At 43.9% G+C, this 23,704-nt stretch overlaps 2 protein-coding genes across 2 annotated transcripts; one reads left to right on the top strand and one right to left on the bottom strand.

Moving 5' to 3' along the window:
* Positions 1 to 5,098: 5,098 nt before the first annotated feature.
* Positions 5,099 to 12,820, top strand: LOC307231112 (nucleobindin-2-like). The gene is made up of 13 exons (XM_080001685.1): positions 5,099 to 5,173; positions 5,837 to 5,974; positions 6,320 to 6,427; positions 6,552 to 6,684; positions 8,050 to 8,153; positions 8,282 to 8,467; positions 8,645 to 8,735; positions 8,864 to 8,922; positions 9,270 to 9,362; positions 9,492 to 9,581; positions 10,392 to 10,562; positions 10,686 to 10,746; positions 11,371 to 12,820. Exons 2-13 carry the CDS (start codon positions 5,837 to 5,839, stop codon positions 11,472 to 11,474), a joined length of 1,338 nt encoding a protein of 445 aa, XP_079857811.1. The 5' UTR covers positions 5,099 to 5,173; the 3' UTR covers positions 11,475 to 12,820.
* A 132-nt stretch (positions 12,821 to 12,952) lies between these two features.
* On the bottom strand, positions 12,953 to 22,473 carry LOC307232028 (uncharacterized protein; the record flags this gene model as incomplete). The annotated part of the gene is made up of 7 exons (XM_080002909.1): positions 12,953 to 13,335; positions 13,912 to 14,022; positions 14,469 to 14,614; positions 16,590 to 16,746; positions 16,949 to 17,015; positions 17,126 to 17,250; positions 22,321 to 22,473. The coding sequence occupies 7 exons, from the start codon at positions 22,471 to 22,473 to the stop codon at positions 13,156 to 13,158; spliced, it is 939 nt and encodes a 312-aa protein (XP_079859035.1). The 3' UTR covers positions 12,953 to 13,155.
* Between the last annotated feature and the right edge of the window lie 1,231 nt (positions 22,474 to 23,704).

Below are 23,704 nucleotides of genomic sequence, written 5' to 3'. Positions count from 1 at the left end.
CAACTTCAAGCACAACAACAACAACAACAACAACAACGGGACCACGTCGCCATTGGCATCCAAACACGACCGGTCCACGACTTGTGCTGCTTGTCGCGATCGGCTACGGGCGGCGGATGACGTTCAACAGGAAATGTAATTGCCCTGCGAGGGTTGACTGTAATGAACGCTGAACGTGAAGATGTTGGTGTCAGCCTCGGTTGAAGCCAGCTCGCTCTCGGTCAATATATCGACAACGCTGGTATCGATCACATTGCGGTTAAACAAATCGAATAAACTAACAATGCGCCAGTGTCTGTCTTTGCAGGTAGTCGTGCAGCCGGTGGCAGGGCGGAGGTCACCCGTCGTCTGGGCCAACCGCCCACGATCTCTCACCACTGGTGGGGCACCATTGCTCGGGTTTTTCCTTCTCTACAGTTCGCGCAGAATTTTCCGCGTGTCCCCGGGTCAGGCTCCGATCGGGGATCAGGTCACGGGGAGAAGGAACACTCATCACCCTTTGCGTGTCCCAATCTGAAGACGGGGCGCCACTTGCATCTGGAAGCTGGCGACCGGCAGTGAACGCGTAGGCACCACCAGCCACCCCAGTTTTTTTTAAGAACCCAGCGCCATGTTTGGCTGTGTTCAGGCGTTCCACAACGCACCCACATCACGGCGCTGCTCCTGCGCACTTGACATGCCTGTGATGCTGACAAGTTGGCAGAAATGGCCACTTTCTTCCGTAGACTGTTGGAAGTACCACGGTGCGTTGGCGCAATAGATGGGGGTCACAGTAGAGGAGTGTCCCCCATTACAACTGGAGAGGACGTTGTCAGTTGTTCTTCAAGCAGTTGTGGATGACAAAGGTCTTTTCTGGGGGGTACGTTTGCGTTGGCTGTCCATGAACTGATCGGCGAGCCAGCCTCCCCCGTGGAAGACTGGCTCATGAAGACCCCATTCGGACACTGGCGGCCTGATCCCCGAGCGACACGCCTGCGGTTACAGGCGAGCAGTGCACAGTCGTTTGCGCGTTGTCTTTTGGGAGATTGAAAGGGTGGTGGAGGCGCCAGCCTAAAAAGGAACGACTGCGAGCTGGAGCTAAGCAAGAAAATGGCACTGACCTGCTGTGCGCTTGCCGACGTTTGTGAAGAACCAGGCGACAACTTAAGAAGAAGTTCACCAACTTCACTGAAGACATGCATGTAAACATTCCGCCTCCTGTTCAGGCATTACCTGAGCATGGTAACCCAGAAGGGGCTGACATTAGAGCTGCATTAGTGGAGTAAACTTTAACAGGCGGCACGAGTGACCCTTTTTGCCACAGTTTAGTAAACCTACCTGTGCGGTTTTTGTGTTTGAAGACATCAAGACCGTCATAACCTGTATTATTTGTTTCTGTGTTGATTACGTACTGTATACCGAAGCAGACGTGTCTATTTAGAAAATCGGTTTATTTTGGATTATAATTAAATACAGTACAACACTTTTGAGTGCTTGATGTGCAGTCGTCGTTTGTTGGATTGAGCCTCCGTCACCGCCACCATGCCACCCACGGGCCCAAGCAAAGCCTGTGTGTCTGCTTCCATCTTCTGCAGTAAGGCGTCATTCATGTGTCCCTTTTGTGCTGCAAGAACCTCATCTGCCCCCTCCCGATATTGCAGCGGCTCCATGTTATTGTCCCCATTTCCTGTGCACAAGAACAATAACAATTAACACAGATCTTCATTGTGTAGTCGTGCCATTGCGAACAACTGTTTTGTGCAGGGAATGAAGTAGGCTCCTGTCAAATGCTGGTCAAATATTGTCTGTTGTAGGTAGGTTTAACTATTTGATTGTTTGTAGGTCCATACAATCCTCTGATTGGTTGTAGGTCTCTACAATGCTCTGATTGGTCATATGTATACAATGCTATGATTGGTTTTAGGTCTATACAATTCTCTGATTGGTTGTAGGTCTATGCAATGCTTTGATTGGTTGTAGGTCTATCCAATGCTTTGATTAGTTGTAGGTCTATACAATGCTGTGATTGATAGTAGGTCTATCCTATGCTCTGATTGGTTGTAGGTCTTTCCAATGCTCTGATTGGTTGTAGGTCTATACAATGCTCTGATTGGTTGTAGGTCTATCCAATGATCTGATTAGTTGTACATTTACATTTAGTCATTTATCAGACGCTTTTATCCAAAGCGACTTACAATTGTTCAAACACCGACGGACGCAGCCATCAGGAGCAATTAGGGGTTAAGTGTCTTGCTCAAGGACACTACAGCATGCTAGCAGGAGGAGCCTGGGATCGAACCAGCAACCTTTAGATCACTAGACCACCAGCTCTACCTCCTGAGCTACCTGAGTTGAGTTGTAGGTCTATCCAATGAGTTGTAGGTCTATCCAATGATCTGATTGGTTGTAGGTCTATCCAATGCTCTGATTAGTTGTAGGGCTATCCAATGCGCTGATTGGTTGTAGGTCTATCCAACGCTCTGATTGGTTATAGGTCTATCCAACGCTCTGATTGATGGTAGGTCCATCCAATGCTCTTATTGATTGTTGGTCTATCTAATGCTCTGATTGGTTGTAGGTCTATCCAATGCTCTGATTGGTTGAAGGTCTACCCAATGCTCTGATTGATTGTGGGTCTATACAATGCTGACCCAGAGATTAGCATTAGTGCTAATGCAGAGACATTTTGGTCTGCGCCAGTTGGAAATGCCCCTTAGAAATTGAAAATGAAGAGAGATTCCAGACTAATCCACATTTGTGAGTAAGTCTGGGGATGCCAGGCTAGCCAGTGTCAAAATCACAAATATATGTTTTATATATATGTGTGTACTGTATATGGATATATATCTGTATTATGATTTTTTAATTCCACAACAGAAACCTAAATATCCACAAATAAATTATATATTACTTGTGTTGTCTAAACCATTTTACTAATAAATGTAGCATGTGTGATTACATATATTTTCATATATTAATTATTTTTAATAATTTACAACTTTAAAAACGAATCGTTCATGTGAATGTGAAATGGTTGGTGGTCACATCTGTCTCGTCGGGGTGGGTGGAGTCGATGCCCGGAGTGGATCCTGGAGTGGAGTGATCTATTTCCATTTGTGTTTGTATTTATTTTATAACATGTGTTTGTGAATTGGGACTCAGAGTCACTTCGACAGAAGCGCCAAGTTTTTTTTAATTAAAAACCACCATCTCAAGTTCAGGTTCAAACACATCTCACTGCCACCACATACAATTGCTCCCTCACACACAGGCAAATTTGTAAACCACGTGTGGTAAAGAACAAAGCTCCTACATCACCTGTAAGATTTCAATTGGAAGGTGTCTGCAGCTCCTTAAACGTCTTTAACAAATGCTAGGACTTAAATGTCATGAAATAGTCCATAAATCTATAGACTTCATTCTTAATTTCAACATTTGTTCTGATTTTACTTACCCATATAGGCTCCTATTTCTAATTGTCAAAGTTAGTGAAGTTGTTCTGCATAAGAGTCAACCTTTTTGATGTTATAAAACTATAGACCTACCACTGAACCTAATACTTACCTTTATCATACCTGGCAAGTATTTGGTCTTTTAGAATTGATTTTAAAGTCCTCTTTTATACAAAGCTCTAAGCAACTTTGGACTTGCTGACATTACAGAATCACTAGTGTTCTATGCTCCATCTAGAAGCCTCGGGTCTTCCACTGCAGGCTTGTTAGAAGTACAACATCCCATTCAGAAGGAGATTGGACATGCAGCCTTTTTTTTTAAACTATGCTCCAAAGCTATGGCACAAGCTGCCAACAAATATTAAAGAGGCAGACTCTGTAGGTGCTTTCAAGCCAGTGCCAAAAACTTTTCTTTTCAGCTCAGCCTTCGATTAGCCCTTCAATTAGTCTTCTTAGTTGTTTTTAAGTTGATAAAAAAAAAAAAAAGAGGCGAGTCTAAAAAAGAAGAAGCGTTTAAAAAAGTTTAGGGGTAAGATTGCGGTAAACTGATGAGATGGGGTGGAGGAAAAAGGAAACAGGATGTGATTTGTGGCCAACGGTGTAAGATACCCATGCAGAATGTCGAGGCTATTCTAGAAAGTGGATTAAAAAGAAACAGTAATTGGGAGGAAAGACAATGTCGATGAAAATATAGTAACATGATAGTAAAATCCAAGACTCCATTGAAACAAGAAAATAATTCAGGAACGCTTATTCTTACCCTGTTTTTAATTTATTTCATTCTTAAAATTATTTGTAAACGCATTTTGCTTTACTTTTATTGTCACTATCTGACAGCCTTCATTTAATATTAAGCACTTTTAGTTACATGTCGTGTATAAAAGGTACTATATTATATATACAGTATCTAATAATAATAATATATATTAATAATAATAATAATAATAATAATAATAATAATAATAATAATAATAATATCTGTCGTACAGACAAGAAATTCTGTGAAATTCTCTGGAAAAAAATAACGGTCAGATTCGTTCCAGTACCTAATCACTTTCTTCGCTATCTGACCTAAATCAAACTGTTGTAATAACAATCCATAGAATCCTTATTCACAACCTGCCCTGCTTCGACTTTATACTTACCTAATTCTCTAATACATGGTGCGTACCTGCTGCTACTTTACTTTATTCGATAATACAGGAAAACCGGGCTCAGGATTATGACCAACCATAATCACACATTACATCAGTAAAACTGGAACTAAAATAAATAGGTAAAATTGAAATAAAAAAAAAACAACCTTCAGAGGCTTTTTCAGGGATACATTTATAGCATTACAAAAAAAAAAGTCTCATTATTTATTAGATTGTGAGATTTCAGGACACTGTCCACCCCACCCCGCCCTGGTAAGGTAAAATAAAAGCCACGTAAGGTCTCCGAAATCTCAAAGCACCTTTTTCTCTCGTGTGGCGAGCACACTTTGACTGACAGGTGAACCGTCCAATCATTCGCCAACGCGACTCTTTTCCCAGGGAGAAAACGTGCGGCGACCAATGGGACGGGGCGGGGGCGAGGCGTCGCCACGGCAACGACAATAATCAACCAGACCGCGCCCACTTCGGCGGCTCGTCCCGTGGCAGAGGACGGGAGCTAGAAACAGGCTGTTCTCCCCCACTTCTTCCCGACCTCTGGGGATATTAAACATACCAAAAGGAGAGGGAGAACCAAAAGTCGTAAAAGTAAGTTGTTTTCTTTTGTAACTAAACGAAAAAATTGCTCATTTATATTTGCGTTGGAGCTTATCTCAGCTCAAATCGGGTCCATTTCGCTCCTCATTCCGTCTGCTTAAAAAAACAAACCCACTGTCATCCCGATATGTTCTGTGCGAAGAAAAGGAAAAATATTCATTTGCACCTTCTCCCCACGTATAACGTCACCTATTTAGGCCATCAAAAGTTGCGGGGACCCGTGGGAAGACACCCTGTTTATCCGGAGGCTTTATCCGAAGAAACACGTGTTCCGCACGGTCCTTTACTCGCCCGAGGGCTTGTTTTCAAGATTAAGATTAACATGCTTAAGCCGTCAACCCATTTTCTCGAGGTGGGGTTTTTATTTATTTCTTTTTTTTCAAATGGCAATTACCCTTATTAAGTTTTTATGCAAAACTAGTGTGTTTCTTTGGGGCGGGCAAAACACACTTTATTAGTCTAAAACTGGGCGCTAGAGGCTTGAGGAATATTTTGCAATCTATCAACCACCACCCAGTGTACACAGCTGTTATTTACAAGGTCATTACACTGTTTCATCACTCAGAAAACATTGCTTGTTTTCACTACACAGCCATGTTTCTTTTTTTTCTTTTTTATCTGTTATCTATATATTGACATATTTCTGACACACAGATGCAGAGGGGTGAAGCCTCGGGTCCCTGGGGGCTGGTGCTGCTCGGCCTATGTCTGTGTGTCCAGTCGGTGCCTATTACCCTGGACAAGGCCAACATCCAGCCCCTGGAGCAGGACCTGGAACCACCACAGAGCACTGTAAGGGCACGAGGCCATGCACTGGTTGCACTTAGTATTTCATATATTTCACTTTGAAAGCCTAGTCTCGTGCATATTTAGGTAAAAAACAGACATATTCAACATATTCAAAAAATTGGCTTGGGGGTTATTTCCATGCTTACAAGGACAAAGACAGGACAGCTCTATCCAAAGAACAATCATTTGTTTTGAGTAGTGGCAACAGTTGCATTGCAGGTGGTTCTCTCCAGGTTCATCGAGGTGTAACCGTCTGAAGAGGAAGCTTTCATAAAATGTTTTTGTTCTGTTTTAAATGTGTTCCTCCCAACAGCGTGCTGATGTGGGCTCTGCCTTTCTCTGTTCCAGGACACGGGGCTGCACTACGATCGCTACCTGCGGGAGGTCATCGACTTCCTGGAGAAAGACCAACACTTTAGGGAGAAGCTGCACAACACCAACATGGAGGACATTAAGGTGGGTGTGGCTACAGCCTCACACATCCGTCGCCGTTTCCGGCCGTGTTTTGTAGTCGTTACCTCTGTTGATAACCCCCCCGTTGCCCGGTGCTGGGTTGGACTTTGTTGCGGCTCGCCTGTAGCAAGGGAAACTCGCCAAAGAACTGGACTTTGTCAGCCACCATCTGCGGACGCAGCTGGACGACCTGAAGAGGCACGAGATGAACAGGCTACGGATGCTCATCAAAGCGAAACAAGACCTAAGTAAAGGAAATGGTAAGTGGCCGAGAATGTCCACTGGCCAGTGAGCAGACATGTTATTGACATGCTGCTGACGTCCCCATGCACATCAGAGGTTCATTCATATAAGCGTTCGGTGATACAATGTAATAGCTGTGCGATGAAACACTTTCACTTAAGAAATTACTTTTAAACAGGGACATGATGCAATTCCTCAAAATCCCCCCCAAATTGTAATATTTGGCATTGAATACTACAGAATCTTTTATTATTGGAATTCACTTAGTGCCATAAAATGTTCATATTTCAATACACAGCTCTAGCCACCACACAGCAGAGTGATGGCAATGTGTGTTAATGTTAAATTACACCAAGTACCTCAAGCAAGAAAATGAATACAGCACATTGGCCTTTTCACTTTTTAGAGTTCTACTTTTATGACGTTTATAATGTTCTGTTTTTGTTGACGTAGAATCATAATTGTGTAAATGAAATTATTATGTTTATGACAGAGGTCATAGTTAAATGTGGCCGTCCACCTATCTTGTATTAAAGTATAAGATTGTGATCTTATACGCCCCCCTGGCCTTGCATTTTCCCTACGTTTTTTAAAAGTGATCTTTTTACACACTACATTCATAATGCACATACAAAGTTAAAACACATAATAGTGACGCCTAGTTTGCGTTTCATATAATAAACATAATTTATTGCCAGGATTTAAGTTTGTACTACTCTTGCTGGGAAGGAAAACAAGTCCACAGCTGCAGGGCTTAAAGAGCTGCGCAAGAGTCCATCCAGTTCAACCTCATGGGGGATGGTTTATTTAGTATTTACTTTAACAATAATCTCTTTTTATAGTTTTATGTTTTCTTTTTTTTTTGCACTTATTTTAACATGTGCACTTGTGTTATTTAGTCCCTTGTTTTATTTTTAGAGTTAAATCATTTTAGTTTCCAATATTTGTTTCACCCCTCTTGTGTCTTTTTGGTTTGGCCATGTTCCCTCCTGTTTCATTTGCTCAGGTCCGTTTCGCGTGTCTAGTTATCTTCATCATAACCCCAGTTTAAGTTCTTTTGACCTCATTTTTAGTTTTATCATACTTTAGTTCATTTGGGAAAGTTTCCCCCTGCACTTGTTTTGCAACCATCCTCATGATTGCTGATTATATTTTTTGGTAAATAAATCCTCATATTTACCTCAATCTACCTGTGACTCCTGTGTCCGATGGCTCTGTCCCTCACAAAAAAAAGTACAAAAAAACAGGTTTACAAGTCGTTTACTGAGTGAAGATACTCTGGGGTTAAAATACATAATAAAACTCACCATTGTCGAACAAATTCTTCTGACTGTCTCTCCGCCAGACGGTTAGAATGACAATTTTTATCCACTCCATTCCAGACAAGTCCATTGATCATCTGTCACTCCTGAAACAATTTGAATACCTCAACCACATGAACCCACACACCTTTGAGGTGGAGGACCTGGACCGCCTCATCAAATCGGTACGTGCTGTTCATCATGAAAAGGGGGGGGGGTGGAGGTTTTTACGTTCACCAAGGACAACATGTTGTTGATATCACTAATGGTGTCATACTGATGCCCTGTCTGTTTGGCCCTGGCCGTTCTCCAGGCCACCAGTGACCTGGAGAACTTCGACAAGGAGCGGCACGAGGAGTTCAAGAAGTACGAGATGATGAAGGAGCACGAGAGGAGGGAGCGGCTGAAGACCATGGACGACGAGCAGCGCAGAAGGGAGGAGGAGCGCTACGAGGACATGAGGAGGAAACATGCCGACCACCCCAAAGTCCACCACCCTGTCAGTAAAGCGGATAGTAGAAAATGCATGGCAACAATTTAGACGTAATTTGAGGGGAATTCTCTTTGAAAGAAATGCATCAAAGAAATCAACAAGTGTGTGTGTGTGTGTGTGTGTGTGTGTGTGTGTGTGTGTGTGTGTGTGTGCGCGTGCATGCGTGCGTGCGTCCTCATGCAGGGCAGTAAGGACCAGCTGAAGGAGGTGTGGGAGGAGGCCGATGGTCTGGACCCAAACGATTTTGACCCGAAGACCTTCTTCAAACTGCACGGTAACGATAGAGGCCGTGCAGTTTGAAGAAGCCTACGTTTAGATGGCGTAACATTAAAAGGCCGTGGCGAAAATACCGGACGTGATGTTTTAATATTTTAAACTGAAGTATTTTAATTTGTGCGGCAGACTCCAATGGAGACGGTTACTTTGACGAGCAGGAACTTGAAGCTCTCTTCACGAAAGAGGTATGTGAGTCTATTTAATGTGGCGTCATATGATCTGACCGACACGCCTTGGTCTTACTGTGTGTGTATGTGTGTGTGTGTGTGTGTGTGTGTGTGTGTGTGTGTGTGTGTGTGTGTGTGCGTGCGTGCGTGCGTGCGTGCGTGCGTGCGTGCGCGCGCGCGTGTGTGTGTGTGTGTGTGCCCGCGCGCGCGTGTGTGTGTGTGTGCATGCGGGTGCGTCGCGCATGCGTGTTTGTGTGTGTGTGTGTGAGTGTATGTGCGTGTGTGTGTGTGCTCGTGTGTGTGTGTGTGAGTGTATGTGAGTGTGTGTGTGTGCTCACGTGTGTGTGTGTGTGTGTGTAATCCAGTTGGAGAAGGTCTACGACCCCAAGAATGAGGAGGATGACATGTTGGAGATGGAGGAGGAGAGGCTGCGCATGAAGGAGCACGTCATGACTGAGGCGAGTCTGCTGCGCCAACACCCCTTTATGGAATCAATACAGTAGTACACACACATATAAAAACTTGGTTGTTTTTTTTTACACATCACCACCACATGGGAACATTAGTCTCCGTGTCTTCACATTCAGATGGACACGGACAACGACAGACTGATCTCCTTTGATGAGTACCTGGTGGCCACCAACAAGAAGGACTTCCAGGAGCAGAACAGCTGGGAGGTGAGATTTAAGATTTAGGGAAAGAGACGAAGGAGTGGAGAGCTGAGCTTGGAAAAAAAATAAAATTAAAAACAACAACAACACGCCCGCGCGGTATGAGTTAATAGTAAAAGTAAGCAGGTCGCCGGTTTGTGGGATGGGATCGTGAGGGTACAAGCGCTTGAGGTTTTACGTTTACAAAGCAGCCGGTGTCACTGCGGCGTAGTAGGCCGGGCGGAGGAAAGGGAAGCTCGGCTGAACGGCCCTTCATCACGATTACAGTGTAAAAGGCCTTCGCAGTCCTCCGGGTGTCTCCGTCAGTCGAAAAAGCCGGCGGAGGGGATCTACGCCTCATTAGCCGCTGCACCCCGCCCACAGTCCACACCCTCGACAGCACGGTCCCCGAGCCCTGCTTGGTTAAATTCAGGATCAGAGAAAAATCTGCTTCCTCTGCAAACATCCTCACCTTACTTCTATTCATGGTAATAATATAAATATTCATAAATAAATAACTCTACTAGTGCTGCTTGTCTCTGGAGAATGTTTAGCTGGCTGTAACTGTGATCCATTGTCCCTCGCTTTGGGACCAAAGCATCTGCTAAACGGTGTTATGTAATGCAATGTTATAATAATAATAATAATAATAATAATAATCATCATCACAATAATTAAAAGTAACAATAATAATAATAATTACAATTGTAATTATAATAATAATTATAATAGAAATAATAATAAAAATATAAAATAATATTAATAAAAATAATAATACTATGAACATGTGTCAACCCGCTGGTCCTCCCCTTACCTCCCCCGTGACCCCTCCCTCAGACCCTGGAGCAGAACCCCATGTACACCGAGGAGGAGATGAGACAGTTTGAGGAGCTGCTGAGCCATCAGGAGAACGAGCTGGAGATGAAGAAGGTGGAGCTGCAGAGACAGAGGGAGGAGCTGGACCGGCAGCAGGCGCAGCTCAACGACCAGAAGATGGAGCTTCAGCAGGTGCGTCCGCAGCAATGGAAATGGGAAAATAAAAAATATGTAAGGTCGTAAGGTCTGACAAATGAAGCCCTCTCTTCCTTTGTGCTGCTTCTGGTTCCTCTAACGATCCATTCCCCTCCCCAGGCGGTGGAGCACATGGGGATCCTCAAAGCAGGGAAAGCACAAGGCCAGGCTGAGGACAAAGGTTAGTCCCGGGTTTAAACTGCCGTTAGACTTTTTCTTAGGGGCCCAATTTACTAAAATACTGGCAAACCATTGTGACCAAATTAGCAACCAACTATAAACTATAACTATGAATCGAGCGGAATAAATTTGTGTGTAAATTCATATTTCTCAAAAGATTTGAGGCCATTTGTTGGTCTAGTATTGCACCTTAAATCGGTAAACCAGCTTTATCTGAGACATAAGAAATGCTTTGTAAATCATACGCATGTGTTAATAAGACAGTATTACGCATTTTACAGATACATCGATAAATGAGGCCGAGTTATAGGTTATATATCTCCTTGCTTATTTTCTGTCATCATCAGTAAAACAACTGGTGTATTTTCACCGATATTAACGTTATGTAGCCGAACCTTTCACACGTCATTCAGTGTTGTAATCACGGTAACACAGAGCGTAGCCTGCAGTGTAGTTGGTCTGCGGACTACAAATCAGCACCTCGCTCGAGGGCAAGTCAACAGAAGTTGCCAAGGGAGGCGACATGATTTCATGGACCCTATAGGGCTCCCTGGACCCCGGTTTGAGAAACACTCTCCAGGTTATGGAGATAATAGTTTTGTGCCCTCAATCTCTTGTGCTCCAGGACACGGAGCGTCTCTGGGGTCGCCCCCTGGAGCTCAACAACTGCCAGTTCAGCCTCAAGAGAGTCACCAGCAGCAGGATGTACCAGTGTCAGTGCTGTCATAGTGGTCCTGATAACTGTGTGTGTGCGTCTGTGTGTGTGTGTGTGTGCCAGCCAGTGTGCATACAATTGTTTCAGGATTTGTTAAAAAAAAAAAAAAAAAAAAGAACCACTTGACCAAAACACACCCGACCAACCTTGTTGTAGTTACATCTGGGGGCTTTGATCTAAATTCCCAACATCTGCATTTACACGAACATGAACATTTTGTTATGTCTCCACAATCAAGCCTTTGTTTTGAATTGAAGTGCTTCGGAAGACGTAGGTAGAAGGTGAATATTTTGATTTGTGCGCCCTGTAGCTTTGCCTGTGATTCAGTCTCCGAGAGGCGCTACCAAAGGACACGTCGCTTTATCTAAATATTTCTATTTCCATTTTGCTTTGTTCAAAAATGAATGTTGGCGGAAAATGACTGTCGGCAACGGCGTTCTACGGCTCATGTGACTGCCTGTTCATAAATGATATGGACACATTTAAATGTTAAATTGTTGATGTGACGACATGAACGTTTTTGGCACATAGAATAGGAAAAACAAAGTGGACTGACATCACTGCATCTTTGATAAGTTCTCTCCTGTTGCATTATCTGGTTTTGACTGCTGCCTCTGTGTTTTGTTTCAGGGTTAAATCATTTGTGACATTTTCCTACGTAAACTGTACATTCATTAAGCTCTACAGCCAGGAAACAGGTCATGCCATAGCCAATTTCATAAATGATTTTAATTATTTTAATTTATTGCAATGTCACAGTAGGTGTAAGTGTAGATTGTACGAAGCTGTATATGTGTGTGTGTGTGTGTGTGTGTTTGTGTTGTGAATCGTTCTCCATCAGATGGATTAAAGTAAACTTTCCTTCCATAATAATTTATAATCTCGCAATGAAATTGCACCAAATTTGTCTCAAATTGCAAAGAATAGACATGCGCACTGCAAGGTGCTGCTTTGGCAAAATACCACTGAAGTTGAAAAGGCGGGCGCAAGATAGTATTTAAAGTGTTTTTAATGACCCACAGCAGAACACATCTTCTAAAAATGTCAACGGGATTAAGTGATAATATGCTGTGAGCACACCACTAAATAAAACATTTACTGGTAAAAAAAACAAAAACTCTTTCAACTTCAAATTGATGCCTCACAGTTTGACTGTTTCCCATTTGTTAACAAATGCCTGTGTCAATATTTTTCTGATAACAGATCGGAAATGAGGTCAGTAGTCCACGATTACAACATCGTCAATATGTCTTGTTTTGTTTTTTTTATGTTTGTTTTTTTCCTACAGTACATATGCCTCCTCTAATGTGTTGTGCAATAGATCGGTTTGAATGTGGAAATTAAAGTGAATGAACTTGCAGCATGTTCAGGCTCTGGTTATTTTAGAGGCATTTCTAAAACAAAATTGAGAGAGTATTTCAAATAGCTTAAAATGTGGCACAAGAATAATAAAATGTTTATCATATTGCATCTCTAATACATTCACATGGATACATATTCACATTTGATTCACCACATGATTGAAAAAAAAACAAAAAGGAGAAACAAATGAGGGTACAACTCAGAGCCTTAATTTAAGTTAGAGTTTGAAAACTGTCTTCTAAGATTCCTCACTCCTCATACAGTGTATACACATTGATTGCCCCATACCTGCTATATTTAAAAATTTAATTTGCAATTCAATCAATAAAATATTTACTCTCTTCCATAAGTATCATTGAAGCGTTCGATGAGATAGGCGCCTGTCATCACAGGAGGGTACTTATTGGAGCCATGACAGCAAGTGACAAGGAATTCATCATCTGGCTGCACGAAGAAAGCCAGAGACTGCCGTGTGCTGCCGTCACCAGCAGGTGGCAGCAAAACCCTATGGACCTGAAAGAGAAGCCAAACCCTGTTCATTGGGCGTAAGACTAAGACAACTCTTTTAACATTACCAAACAATGTGGGATTCACTAAGAATATTCAATATTCGTATAAAAAATTATTCTAGAAATATTTAACTAAATTTAGAATTATTGTCATTAAATCTAGCTGTTCAAAATAAACCTTTATTGTTTCTATATAACTCAGGATGAATATATTTTATTCCTATAAGAAATCTCTTATGACATTGCCTCACAATGTGGCATGCGTCATGTTACAAATGTAAATATATTCCATTTTTTTTTTCTATAAATTGTTTAAGAAATCTAGAACTATTACAATTTATTTGGAATTATTGCATTAAATCTTGCTATTCAAAATAAAGTCTTTATTATTTACTCATGACAAATAGCTTTGTTATCTTGTAAGAAATCTCTTATAACATTGCCAAACAACGTGGCATTCATGTTACAAAATATAAATACTGTATATTCCATATTTCTATATAAAATGTAAAAAAAAGATCATCTCAAACTACCAAAATAAAAGGTAAAATTATCGGAAAGAGGCGTTCAAACAACTCACAGCTGAGATGAACCTGTCGCTGGTCCAGCGCTGCATGAGGTCAGCTATGTTGATGAGGACTGTTCCAGGGATGCTGGGAGCAGAGATGTATTCTCCTGTGCGACTCAGGACCTGCAGGAGAATGGATGTCAATGGGATTTTAATAGACAAAACAAACAAAAAAAAAGTCAGCCTGGAACAACATCTTCATAAGAATGTGTGAGTTGAATGGCAGGAATTGGAAAATGTTATTTTTTTGGACAATTTACTGTAAAAACGGTAAGGCGGCAAACAAATGGTGACACTCTTGAGTAGAATGAAAAACTGCTGATATTTGTCTATCTGCTTAGTTCTTATAAAAACGAATACATCCGAACAAAAAGCCAGATATCTGTTTATTGAAATTTTAAAGCAGTACCCTACCAGTTTAATATATCGATTTTGCTCTGCTGTAAAACATAGTAATTTTTTCACCTTTCATCCAGTGCCCATGCAGATGTTTGGACTTGTACTGAGTGAGTGAGTGAGTGAGTGAGTGAGTGAGTGAGTGAGCGAGTGAGGCAGTGAGAGAGTGTTACCTGCAGGCCTCCCTCCTGGCCCTGGAACACCAGGGTGATGCTGCCGTAGTCGCAGTGTTCCCCGCAGCGCAGCTGACCTTCCTTCACCAGCTCACTGTCGACCGCTGGGTAGTACAAGGACCGCAACGTGCTGCCATTCCCATCGCCTACAGTACAGGGGACGCAATGTATAATGTGGACAGAGGCAGGAAGGTCAAGTCAGGGAAACCTCCCTGCGTGCATTTCAGACATCTGGGTGTGTAAAGGGTCAGACGGTACTTCTTTCCCCGCCCTCTGCAGCCATAGTTAATACGCCCTTGAGAAGCATCGCCAGCTGCAGAGCTTCTTGGCCGCAGCCAGGACCGGCAGCTTCCGGGGGAGACTGCTTTATTTGACTGGAAGCCCCTTCGTCCCTATAACTCACTTGTAATAGCCCTCGCTTTTAAAACATGCCTCCCTAACAGTTAGAAACGATTCACCTCCTTTCCTCCTCCGCCATGCCTGACCGCACCCAACCGGACACACTCCCTACACAGTGCTCGTTGGGAGGAAGTGCTGGCTCATCACAAAGTGGTGCTCATGTCGTCTGCTGTGATTGCTGATGACCGTTTAAAGCCCCAAGGTGGAGTTTAACCATCGTGTCAATGGATTTATTATGCGTCTATAAGGTATAAAGTCCCATTCCCGCTTGCAGTAAAAGCCGTAAATCTGCTGGCAACGCAGTGCGTGTGGGAATGGAAGCGGTAACACTGCCGTAAAGTAGGGGCGGAGCCAAATCCAAACAAAGCATAAAAAGTTTTGTTTTTTTTACGAATATTTATTTCGTACGAATATTTAAATTTAAATTATAAAAAAAAAAAACTACTCGGAAAAATGGCGAGTCTGGTCCGACCAGTGGAGCTCGGCTGCGAAGAATGTTGTCCAGCCTCGACGGAGAAAAAAAACCAAAAAAACGTCCATTTTATTATTTTTCTTCTTAAAAAAGGCCACTCGGACCCTGGACGTGTCTTTTGGAGTGCGGGGACGTCGGACAGGGAGAGGGAGAAGGGGTGGAGGACGTCGCTTCTCCGGAGGCAGAGAGCGTAGGACAGGTTGAGGTCGATCACACTGATTTAATAACTTTGGGGTCCAGGGTTATCGCGTCCGGGTGGGGACGGGGACGGGGACGGCGGCTCCGTCAGGGGAGGAAACCGAGGCCTCCCGGGGGAGCGGGGAGACGGGGAGCGGGGAGCGAAGCGGCGGTCTTAAAACGAAAAAAAAAAAAAAACAACGATTTGATTCCGTTGCCTCGTCTCGCGTGATATGAGACACCTCTCGCGCGAGCATCACGTAACGTATCCGTAAGGGTCATCCACCCGGGAACAGACTCCGTACAGAACGTCTCGGTAAAGGCGGCCTGTGTGTGAATGACCTACTTTGCCGGGTATGTTTTTACCCAGCCATGTTAGGCATCCCCATGCGGGAAGGCAGCTTGTGAGGAATGAAACGTAAGGCGACGGGCCTTTTCTGTGCGAGCGCAACTGTTTCCGCCGGGTTGCACATCCCTACTAATCTATGGCATACAAACCGGAAAAAGGAGGTTTTGGCAGATGGGGCTACGGCGCGGGCTTTGCCCCGTGCCGGCGCAGCTGTTCTGGCTCGGCCGCTCGGCCCGCCGCCGCCGCCGCCAGTGCCACCGCCGCCAGTGCCGCCGCTTGGTCCTGGGCGTCAGCTGGGAGAGTTTCCTCATGCGTTTGTTCGCCTTGCAGTGGGGACGCGTGGTGACCGCCATCTCCCCTCTCCCTCCCTGAACTTGCTGTTTGTGGTGACATTTATTCCCTCGTAACGGGAACATTTTAAATCAAGTCAACGAGTTTTTGGTTAAATTGTAATTTGCTGTTTTGACTAGTAATTTCTCACGACGGTTAAGTTACTAGTAACACCACTTGCAACTAATGAATAAGCACTGGTACTCAACTCAATGACTACTAAAACGAAAATAGTTCAGAGCAACTGTCGGAATAGCCAGTAGCAACTAAATATAGGCACTGATAACTTAATTATTTTTTTTTAAGTGACTCGTTCATCATCCGGATTCAGTGTTAAAACAGCCTGCCACAGACAGCTCCCACAAAACACTACGTAGATATGAGCAGAACATACTCCCCATGCGTCGGTGTGCGTCGGGGAAGAACTCCGGCTCCAGGCCCAGGCTGCGAGCCATCACCCTCAACACCCGCAGCGACAGCTCTCTGCAGCGATGGAAAAAGGCCGTCTGGGCCTCCTGGAACCCCGTGGCGGCGCCCCCAGACGGCCATCTCTTTGGGAGGGGACGTGGGGGGGGGGGAGAGACCCAGTGAGTCGAGAGCCTTTCGGCAGCTCGGTGCACGGCCCGGCGCTTTCGGCCGGATAAAAAAAGGACGACAACGCAACCACCGTGAACCAGGCGTGACTGTGGCCACATTTGTTCACGCGATAAACCACCGGACGGAAGATGGAATGACATGGAGAGGGGTAATTACAATGTCAGGGCGAAGAGACGTGAAGTTGAAGGCCTCTTTCAGGTCTCCCGGTCGACGTGGATTCAACCTGCAAAACGCAGCTACGTCAATATGCGTTGCTCTGTAAGCGTGTGAGGTCCGGGGCAGGCGGCTGATTGCCGAAGTGGACCGCGGCGTTTCGGGGGTTGCGACGGGTACCTTTCAGACTCCATGGCGACCCAGCCGTGGTTGGGACAATTGGCAAAGCTCTTCCTCGTGTAGGGCGACTTCAGCTCCGCTGGCTGAAGGAAGAACCTCTTGGAGACAGCCATCACATGGTCCAACTGGAAAGAAGAGCATGAAGTGCTGTTTAAACTGGTTCTACTCGCCCCGGGGGGGGGCCGCAGAGAGCGCTGGATGTTGGTGGTCGAGCGCGTCGTCCCTTGCAGTATAATCTTGAATCAGACGTGAAGGAAAGTACCGTGTGTGAAGGAGGACGAAACAAAACAAGAAACACAAAGCACGTCTGCACGCAGAGCAGGGGAGCTTGTTTATGTGGAGGTCCACGGTTGCAAAATGACATACATCACCTTAATCTATTCTTAAAAAAAAAAATGTAAAGGAAAATTTAAAATAAATCAGAACTTTTTTTTTTAAGACGACATTTACAAAGTTTATCCTTGGGTAGTAAATCTGTTAATAGGTCCGGCCATCTCGCCATGAACTCACTCAACCTGCAAACTTTCCTTCAAGCTCATCTCCTTGTTTTAACGGACTGGATTTGTCAAAGTTCAAGTGAGTAAAATGCCTTGATTTTCTTTTGTGATTATTACAATGTCTAGAATATGGGGAGATATCTGGTTAGTGTGGAATACAGTCATCAAATGGATGTTCAGCTTTTGTCTGTGTTGCAATTCTACATATCTGGGTGAGGCTGGTTGGCAGAACACCATGTGCAACTTACACCTTACATGGGGAAACTGCACTTCTCATATGTTCACATATGGAAAAAAAAAAATACAATGTCTTTGATGATTATAACTCAGTTCTAAATTTGTTTTCTCTGTTAATATTTTAAATTTAAACCAGAATTGAATAAATTAATAAATTATTTCTGGTTGCAGTATTGGAAACTTTATCTGTATCTTATCGGTTAAAATAAATACATCTCATTGATCCCGGACTTTGTTTGTTTGCCAGTTCAGGGACGGGTGAGAATGTTCCTGAATGTGGGGATGTAAGTGTTCCGGGGATGCATGTATTCCTTTTAGTATGATAAGTAGAGGACATAATAGGCAAGCCAGACGGCATTGTGCAAATTTAGTGGAATGTGTAAATAGGATTAGGATTAATTGGCATGCATTTAAATTGTTTAGCCTGGAAAATACTTGGCTCTCTGCCCTGAACACTGTCCACCACCCCATCTATTCCTTCAGGTTATCTACTGCAGTATAATCCTCAGAATGCATTCATTAAACACATTTATTATTATTATAGAGGGTTCTTCTGGAAAGTGTGTAGGGGGTGATCGTTGACATCCAAAATGGAGAGGAGTGATTTTGAGATGCCCAGCAACACAGACGGTGACATCAAGGAGCCCTGAAGAGACCATCCTCAGGTGATGGGAGACCAAACGGGCCCAACCCGAACCCAGCCAGGAGGTGTTCTGTGCGCTCCCCCACTGGATGCGTGCAAGGACCGAATCACACATATCCAGACACTGCAATAAACGACACGCCGACACACTATGCCGCAAGTGGAATGTTCCTCTGCTCTTCAGAGGAAAAGAACCGTCTTTGGGACTATCAGGGCAAATGAACGTGGCTGAACACTGGGACCAGGACGGAATTCAGTTTTGTAGATGCAATTTTATCCCTTTTTTTTTTAAATTAATGAATGAATATTCATATTCAAATATGACTTGATTATTATTCATGATAGGCCTACACTGTTATGAGGCTAAATAAGCAATGAAAACTGCAAATAAGCATTAGTTGTTCTGTATATTTGTCCATACAATGTGAGGCCAAATACAGAAATTCTGTTCTCAACTAGGGTTAGGGTTTACCCTAAAAACTTACTAAAAACATAAAAAATAAAAATAATAAACTTTCATTTCTGCACCAAGGGCTTCCTACAACAACATCTGACAGGTGAAAAAAATGTTTGCTCAATTTTTTTTTTATTTTTTATATTTGGCCTTTACAGGGTTAAAGGTTAAGGTTTTCAGGGGTCTCAAACTACAGGGGACACATCCGGCCACCACACAATTTGATGCGGCCCACTCCATGTTTATACTATTAAATCTAGCCATAAAATCAATTTTAATTGCATATTTAATGCATACAATTTAACTTTTTTTAAAAAAATTTTTTTATTTTTTTTTATATTCGTAAAACTGATTAGTACCGTTTTTAAGGACTTGCGTGTCTACTATTTTAAAGAGCCTTATTTATTTTATTGTATGAAAATATTATTGTTGTTAATTTATTTCATATCATTTTTATAATAATTATTTCCCTTATTTTTTCCCTTAGTTTTTTGTTTTTAACTATCTTATCTAAGGGATTTTGCATTATATACACACACACACACACATGAACAAACATACTGTTCTCACATAGACATTACCCCACATTATACCCACCCCTTATCCCTCCCTACCTCCCCTGGGACCAAGACCACACTCAAAAGGAAAGAGAAATTAAATTAGGCAGAATATCACACATTCAAGGAGAGAGGAAAATAAATAAATAAACAAATAAATAAAATAAAATAAAAGATGTATATAATTAAATAATAATACTTGAAAAATAAATACATAAAAAAAATCCATTGGTTATAGTAGCAATCGGCTAAGTAAGAGAGACATCAGTCGGGTAGTATGGTGCGTCAGAGGGTCAGTCCTTTTGCACATTCAATGAAAGGGGACCATACATGAGTGAACTTGTCATAAGACCCACTCAGTGTGTGTCTAATTTTCTCAAGCTGGAGCAGGGACAGCACCCCTGCTATCCTTCTCTTGACGGGGGGAGGGGTGTCTGTTAGAATTAGTCTGCGTGCTCCGAGGCTACGAAGTGCTCTTGCTTTTTCTTTGTGCATTTGCAGCATGAATTTCCACTGGGTGTTACTCCCAAGATGGCGCGAGTGGATTGGGTTCAGGGGGTGTACAACATGACGTGACGTTGACCGGGGATGGACATGACCAGAAAGTGTGTCCTAATGAACCTGGGCTACTGCATCTAGGGCCGTTGGGGTTAACAGATGGGTATATTATGGCTAGTCTGTCATTGAAATAATGTATTCCATGGAGTACCTTAAATGTTATTAAACCGTGCCTTATACAGATTGAAGTATGTACTATAACCGGAGGTGCAGATTTGCCCAGATATCCTCAGGGATCACCATTTCTGGGTCGCGTTCCCAGGCTTCCCGTATTCTGGTCCTTGTTGGCGGATCAATGTTTTGGATAACATTCTTTGTCTTGGAGTTTAAGGCCCTCTCGGATGGATTCAAATGTAATAGTTTTTACGCGGAATCTTTATTCTGAGATTTGGGGTCGGTAGGGAAATGTTTGGAAGCAAAGCCGCGCGCTTGCAGATATGTGAAAAAAGGTGTGATTTTGGGACACCATGGTCTTCGCATAAAAGTTCAAATAGACATGAATGATTTGCCACCAAAAAGGTCGCCAAAGAAGACGAATCCCTGAATCGTGAGGGCGCGAGGGGGCGGCTGAGCGACAGGGGAGGAGGGCCGTTCGCCTGACGCGGACTGAAAGGTTTGGGAAATTGTATTCCAGACTTTAATGGAGTTAAGAGACAACGGGATCGGAGAACGTCCGAGTGTTAGCGCATGCCGACAAGGGAGCAGAGAGTAAGGAGATGGGGGAGACTGACGCATGCGAGGTGAGTCCCACTGTTGCCCAGGCAGGCCCATCTTCATCAGAAAAAACATGTCACCCAGTAGGCTTGGAGCTATTTGCTGCCCAGTAATAGCGAAGAAAATTAGGGGGAACCCAGCCCTCCGTCGGGTTTAGGTCTTTCCTTACAAAAGCTGAGATACATTTTCCTCCTTTAATCAAGAATTGTTTTTGGGGAGCCAAACAGGGAGTGCTTGAAAATAAATACAGGAATCCTGGAGATCTTGTGTGCCCATCCTTCGGTTTAGGCAGTGGACTTCTGCGGCTCGGCCCGGCGTCGGAGGGGCGCGGTCTCAGCCGCCGTCCATCCCACGCGTGCGCCCCCCGGAGTTTTCCCTTCCACTCCGGTTGTATTTGACCCGGTGGGGGGGGGTCAGCGACGTCGGCTGCGATTTTAGCCCGGCGGGCCCCGCTCGGGTTGGCGGCTGCCACCTCCGCGCCGAAACTTAGAAAGAACTATCTAAGGTCTGCAATGCGCCGAGACAGGTCGACCAGCCGTGCCACCCTTTCAGCTGAGAAGCCAGTCAGCGAGAAAATTAAACTTTAAAAGACACTGCAAATGAGTGTGCTCACAAGAAGGCTCGACGCTGGGCTCTTGGCGCAGCGTGAGCTCTGGGTTGGTTTGTTGAGGGGGAACAAACACGAGGTCGGATGCCGTAACCGGTTCTACCCAAGCCCCGCCCAGGGATGGGAAAAATACTGCTTCAGGGTATTTTGTCTCCTGTTGAACTTACTCAGGGAGGCCCACATCATGTCTTGACACTACAGTCGCAGTTTCACAGACGCTTGCTCTCTGTAGGTACCACATTTATAACTGCAGTCCGCATAATAGTTCAGGACATTTAAATTTATTTCGGGTATGTTATTCAGGCATGTATTTAGGGTTTATGCAGAGGGCGGAGGAGGGTTAGCCTTGTCGATAAGAATTGGTAATAAATTCCTTAATCTGAAACATGGATCATTGGTCATTTCTAAAACTGACTACAATTCCGTACGTGAAAAATAAGTCACCGATTGCGTAGTTATTTATAATAAAGCATCATAAAAATCTCATGACACAGACAGCTTTTCTTAACATTGGGGACCAAAAATGTTTGCAATACCGTTAATATAGGCAAAGGGTGAAGGTGGAAACGTGAATGTGCACGATTGTAGTATAGAGCAGCAGAAGCTTATAGTAGTACATTTAATAACACATAACGTTCAGTACGTTATTTTAATGTGAAACATTCTGCTTTCTATGGGCTCGGTAGGTTTTTTTTTTTGTTGTATTTTTTTTTTGCATGGGACCCCAAAATTCTGGCAACGCCCCTGCTCGGAGGCTTCGATGCGCTCGGAGGTGTACCGTGGGCAGCCGTAAAGTTGGTTTTAAAAGCCGAAATTCAACGAAATGTTTTTTTGGGGGTTTTTTTTCCACGCAGGGCTCAAAGTTATTATTGCCCCCCCCTTGGCGTTCAACGTGGCCCCCTAGGGTGCGTGCGTGCGTGCGTTTTACCTCTTCCTGTGTGATTCCTGTGTTCTTCAGGTAGACAAACCCCACACCCGTGAAGGCTGTTTGCAGCTGCCCGCTCAGGAGATCGAGCGTCTCCTCCGAAACAGCGTGTCCGCTCAGGCTGTAGGCGTCGAAATCCACCACGGGAATGTCCATTTTTTTTTTGTGTGTGTGTGAGCGCGGTGCGGGGGGGTGTGTGCGCGTTCCTCCGAACCGAGGAGGCGCATGGGGGCGGAGCTTTACGCGTCTGGGGGAGAATCCGCCCCCGCTCACCTGGGCCGCGCCGCCTGGCCGACTCCGCCATTAGCAAAACGTCTCTTTGATTTGCGCCAAAAACGTCTCAGGTTCCATTGAAAAACCTTTTTTTTTTCATCTTCTTTCTTCCCCCTAATGCGGGGGTCGGGAACCTATGGCTCGCAGACAATTTTGAGCTAAACCTTTTCATCACAATCAACAAGTAATAAATAATTATTCTGTGTCATTTTGAAGTAAAACGGGTAAGAGAAATTACAATTTTGAAAATAAAAATTCAAAATATAAACGTGGCGGACAAAGGGGCGTGGTCAAGCACCGGCTGCGGACCACAGAAAGACCCCGGGGGGCCTTTCACCCGGCGGCCTGCCCCTCCCGGGTCCCTGCTCAGGCGTCAGTTGTGGGAGTCTCTGCCCACAGGTGAGGGTTTAGGGAGGGAGACGGAGTCTTTCTGGCCGTGGTGCACCGACATGGCGAGAGTTTTATTGTTCATTTCAATATGCGGCACGCAGGCCACAATTATATATATATGAGGATTATTATAATAATTGTGGATAATAATGATCCTCTCGGGCGCAGGAGGAACGGCGTTCCACTGCTGGGCTGCTTAGGAGCCCGGGCGCCGATCCCCTCTGTAAGACAGACGAACGTTAAACAAAAAAAACTCCCTGCCTCGAGTCGGAGCAATCAGATGAACACAAGTGGACAGAGATGGAAAACAATTCAATATGTATGTGACAAATAATCTCTTGAACTTGAACCTGAAGACCAGCTGATTCTTAAAACTTGGAGCGAGCTTCCCGTCACATAGCACACACCACAAGTCGCACTAATGGTAAAAAGTGTTTCGTGTATTATTGGTTAGCTACAGTATAACAACATATATAAAAAATAAAGAGAAATATATTATATATAGCGCTTTTTTAAGTACTCAGAGATGTGTTATACGTTAAAAATGTATGCCTTACTTAAAAAAAACCGCACGCATTAAGTTGCATTCAATTGTATTCAATATTAAATGGCTCACAAGGAAATACATTTCGAAATATTTGGCTTTTATGGCTCTTCCAGCCAAAAAGGTTCCCGACCCCTGCCCCAATGGACGTAAACTAGTGATGGAAATTCCGGCTCCGCG

The sequence above is a fragment of the Zeus faber genome (assembly GCF_960531495.2).
Source record: "Zeus faber genome assembly, chromosome: 6".
Lineage (NCBI taxonomy): Eukaryota > Metazoa > Chordata > Actinopteri > Zeiformes > Zeidae > Zeus > Zeus faber.
The sequence above is the reverse complement of the archived record's forward strand: the minus strand, read 5'-3'. Positions and strand labels throughout refer to the sequence as shown.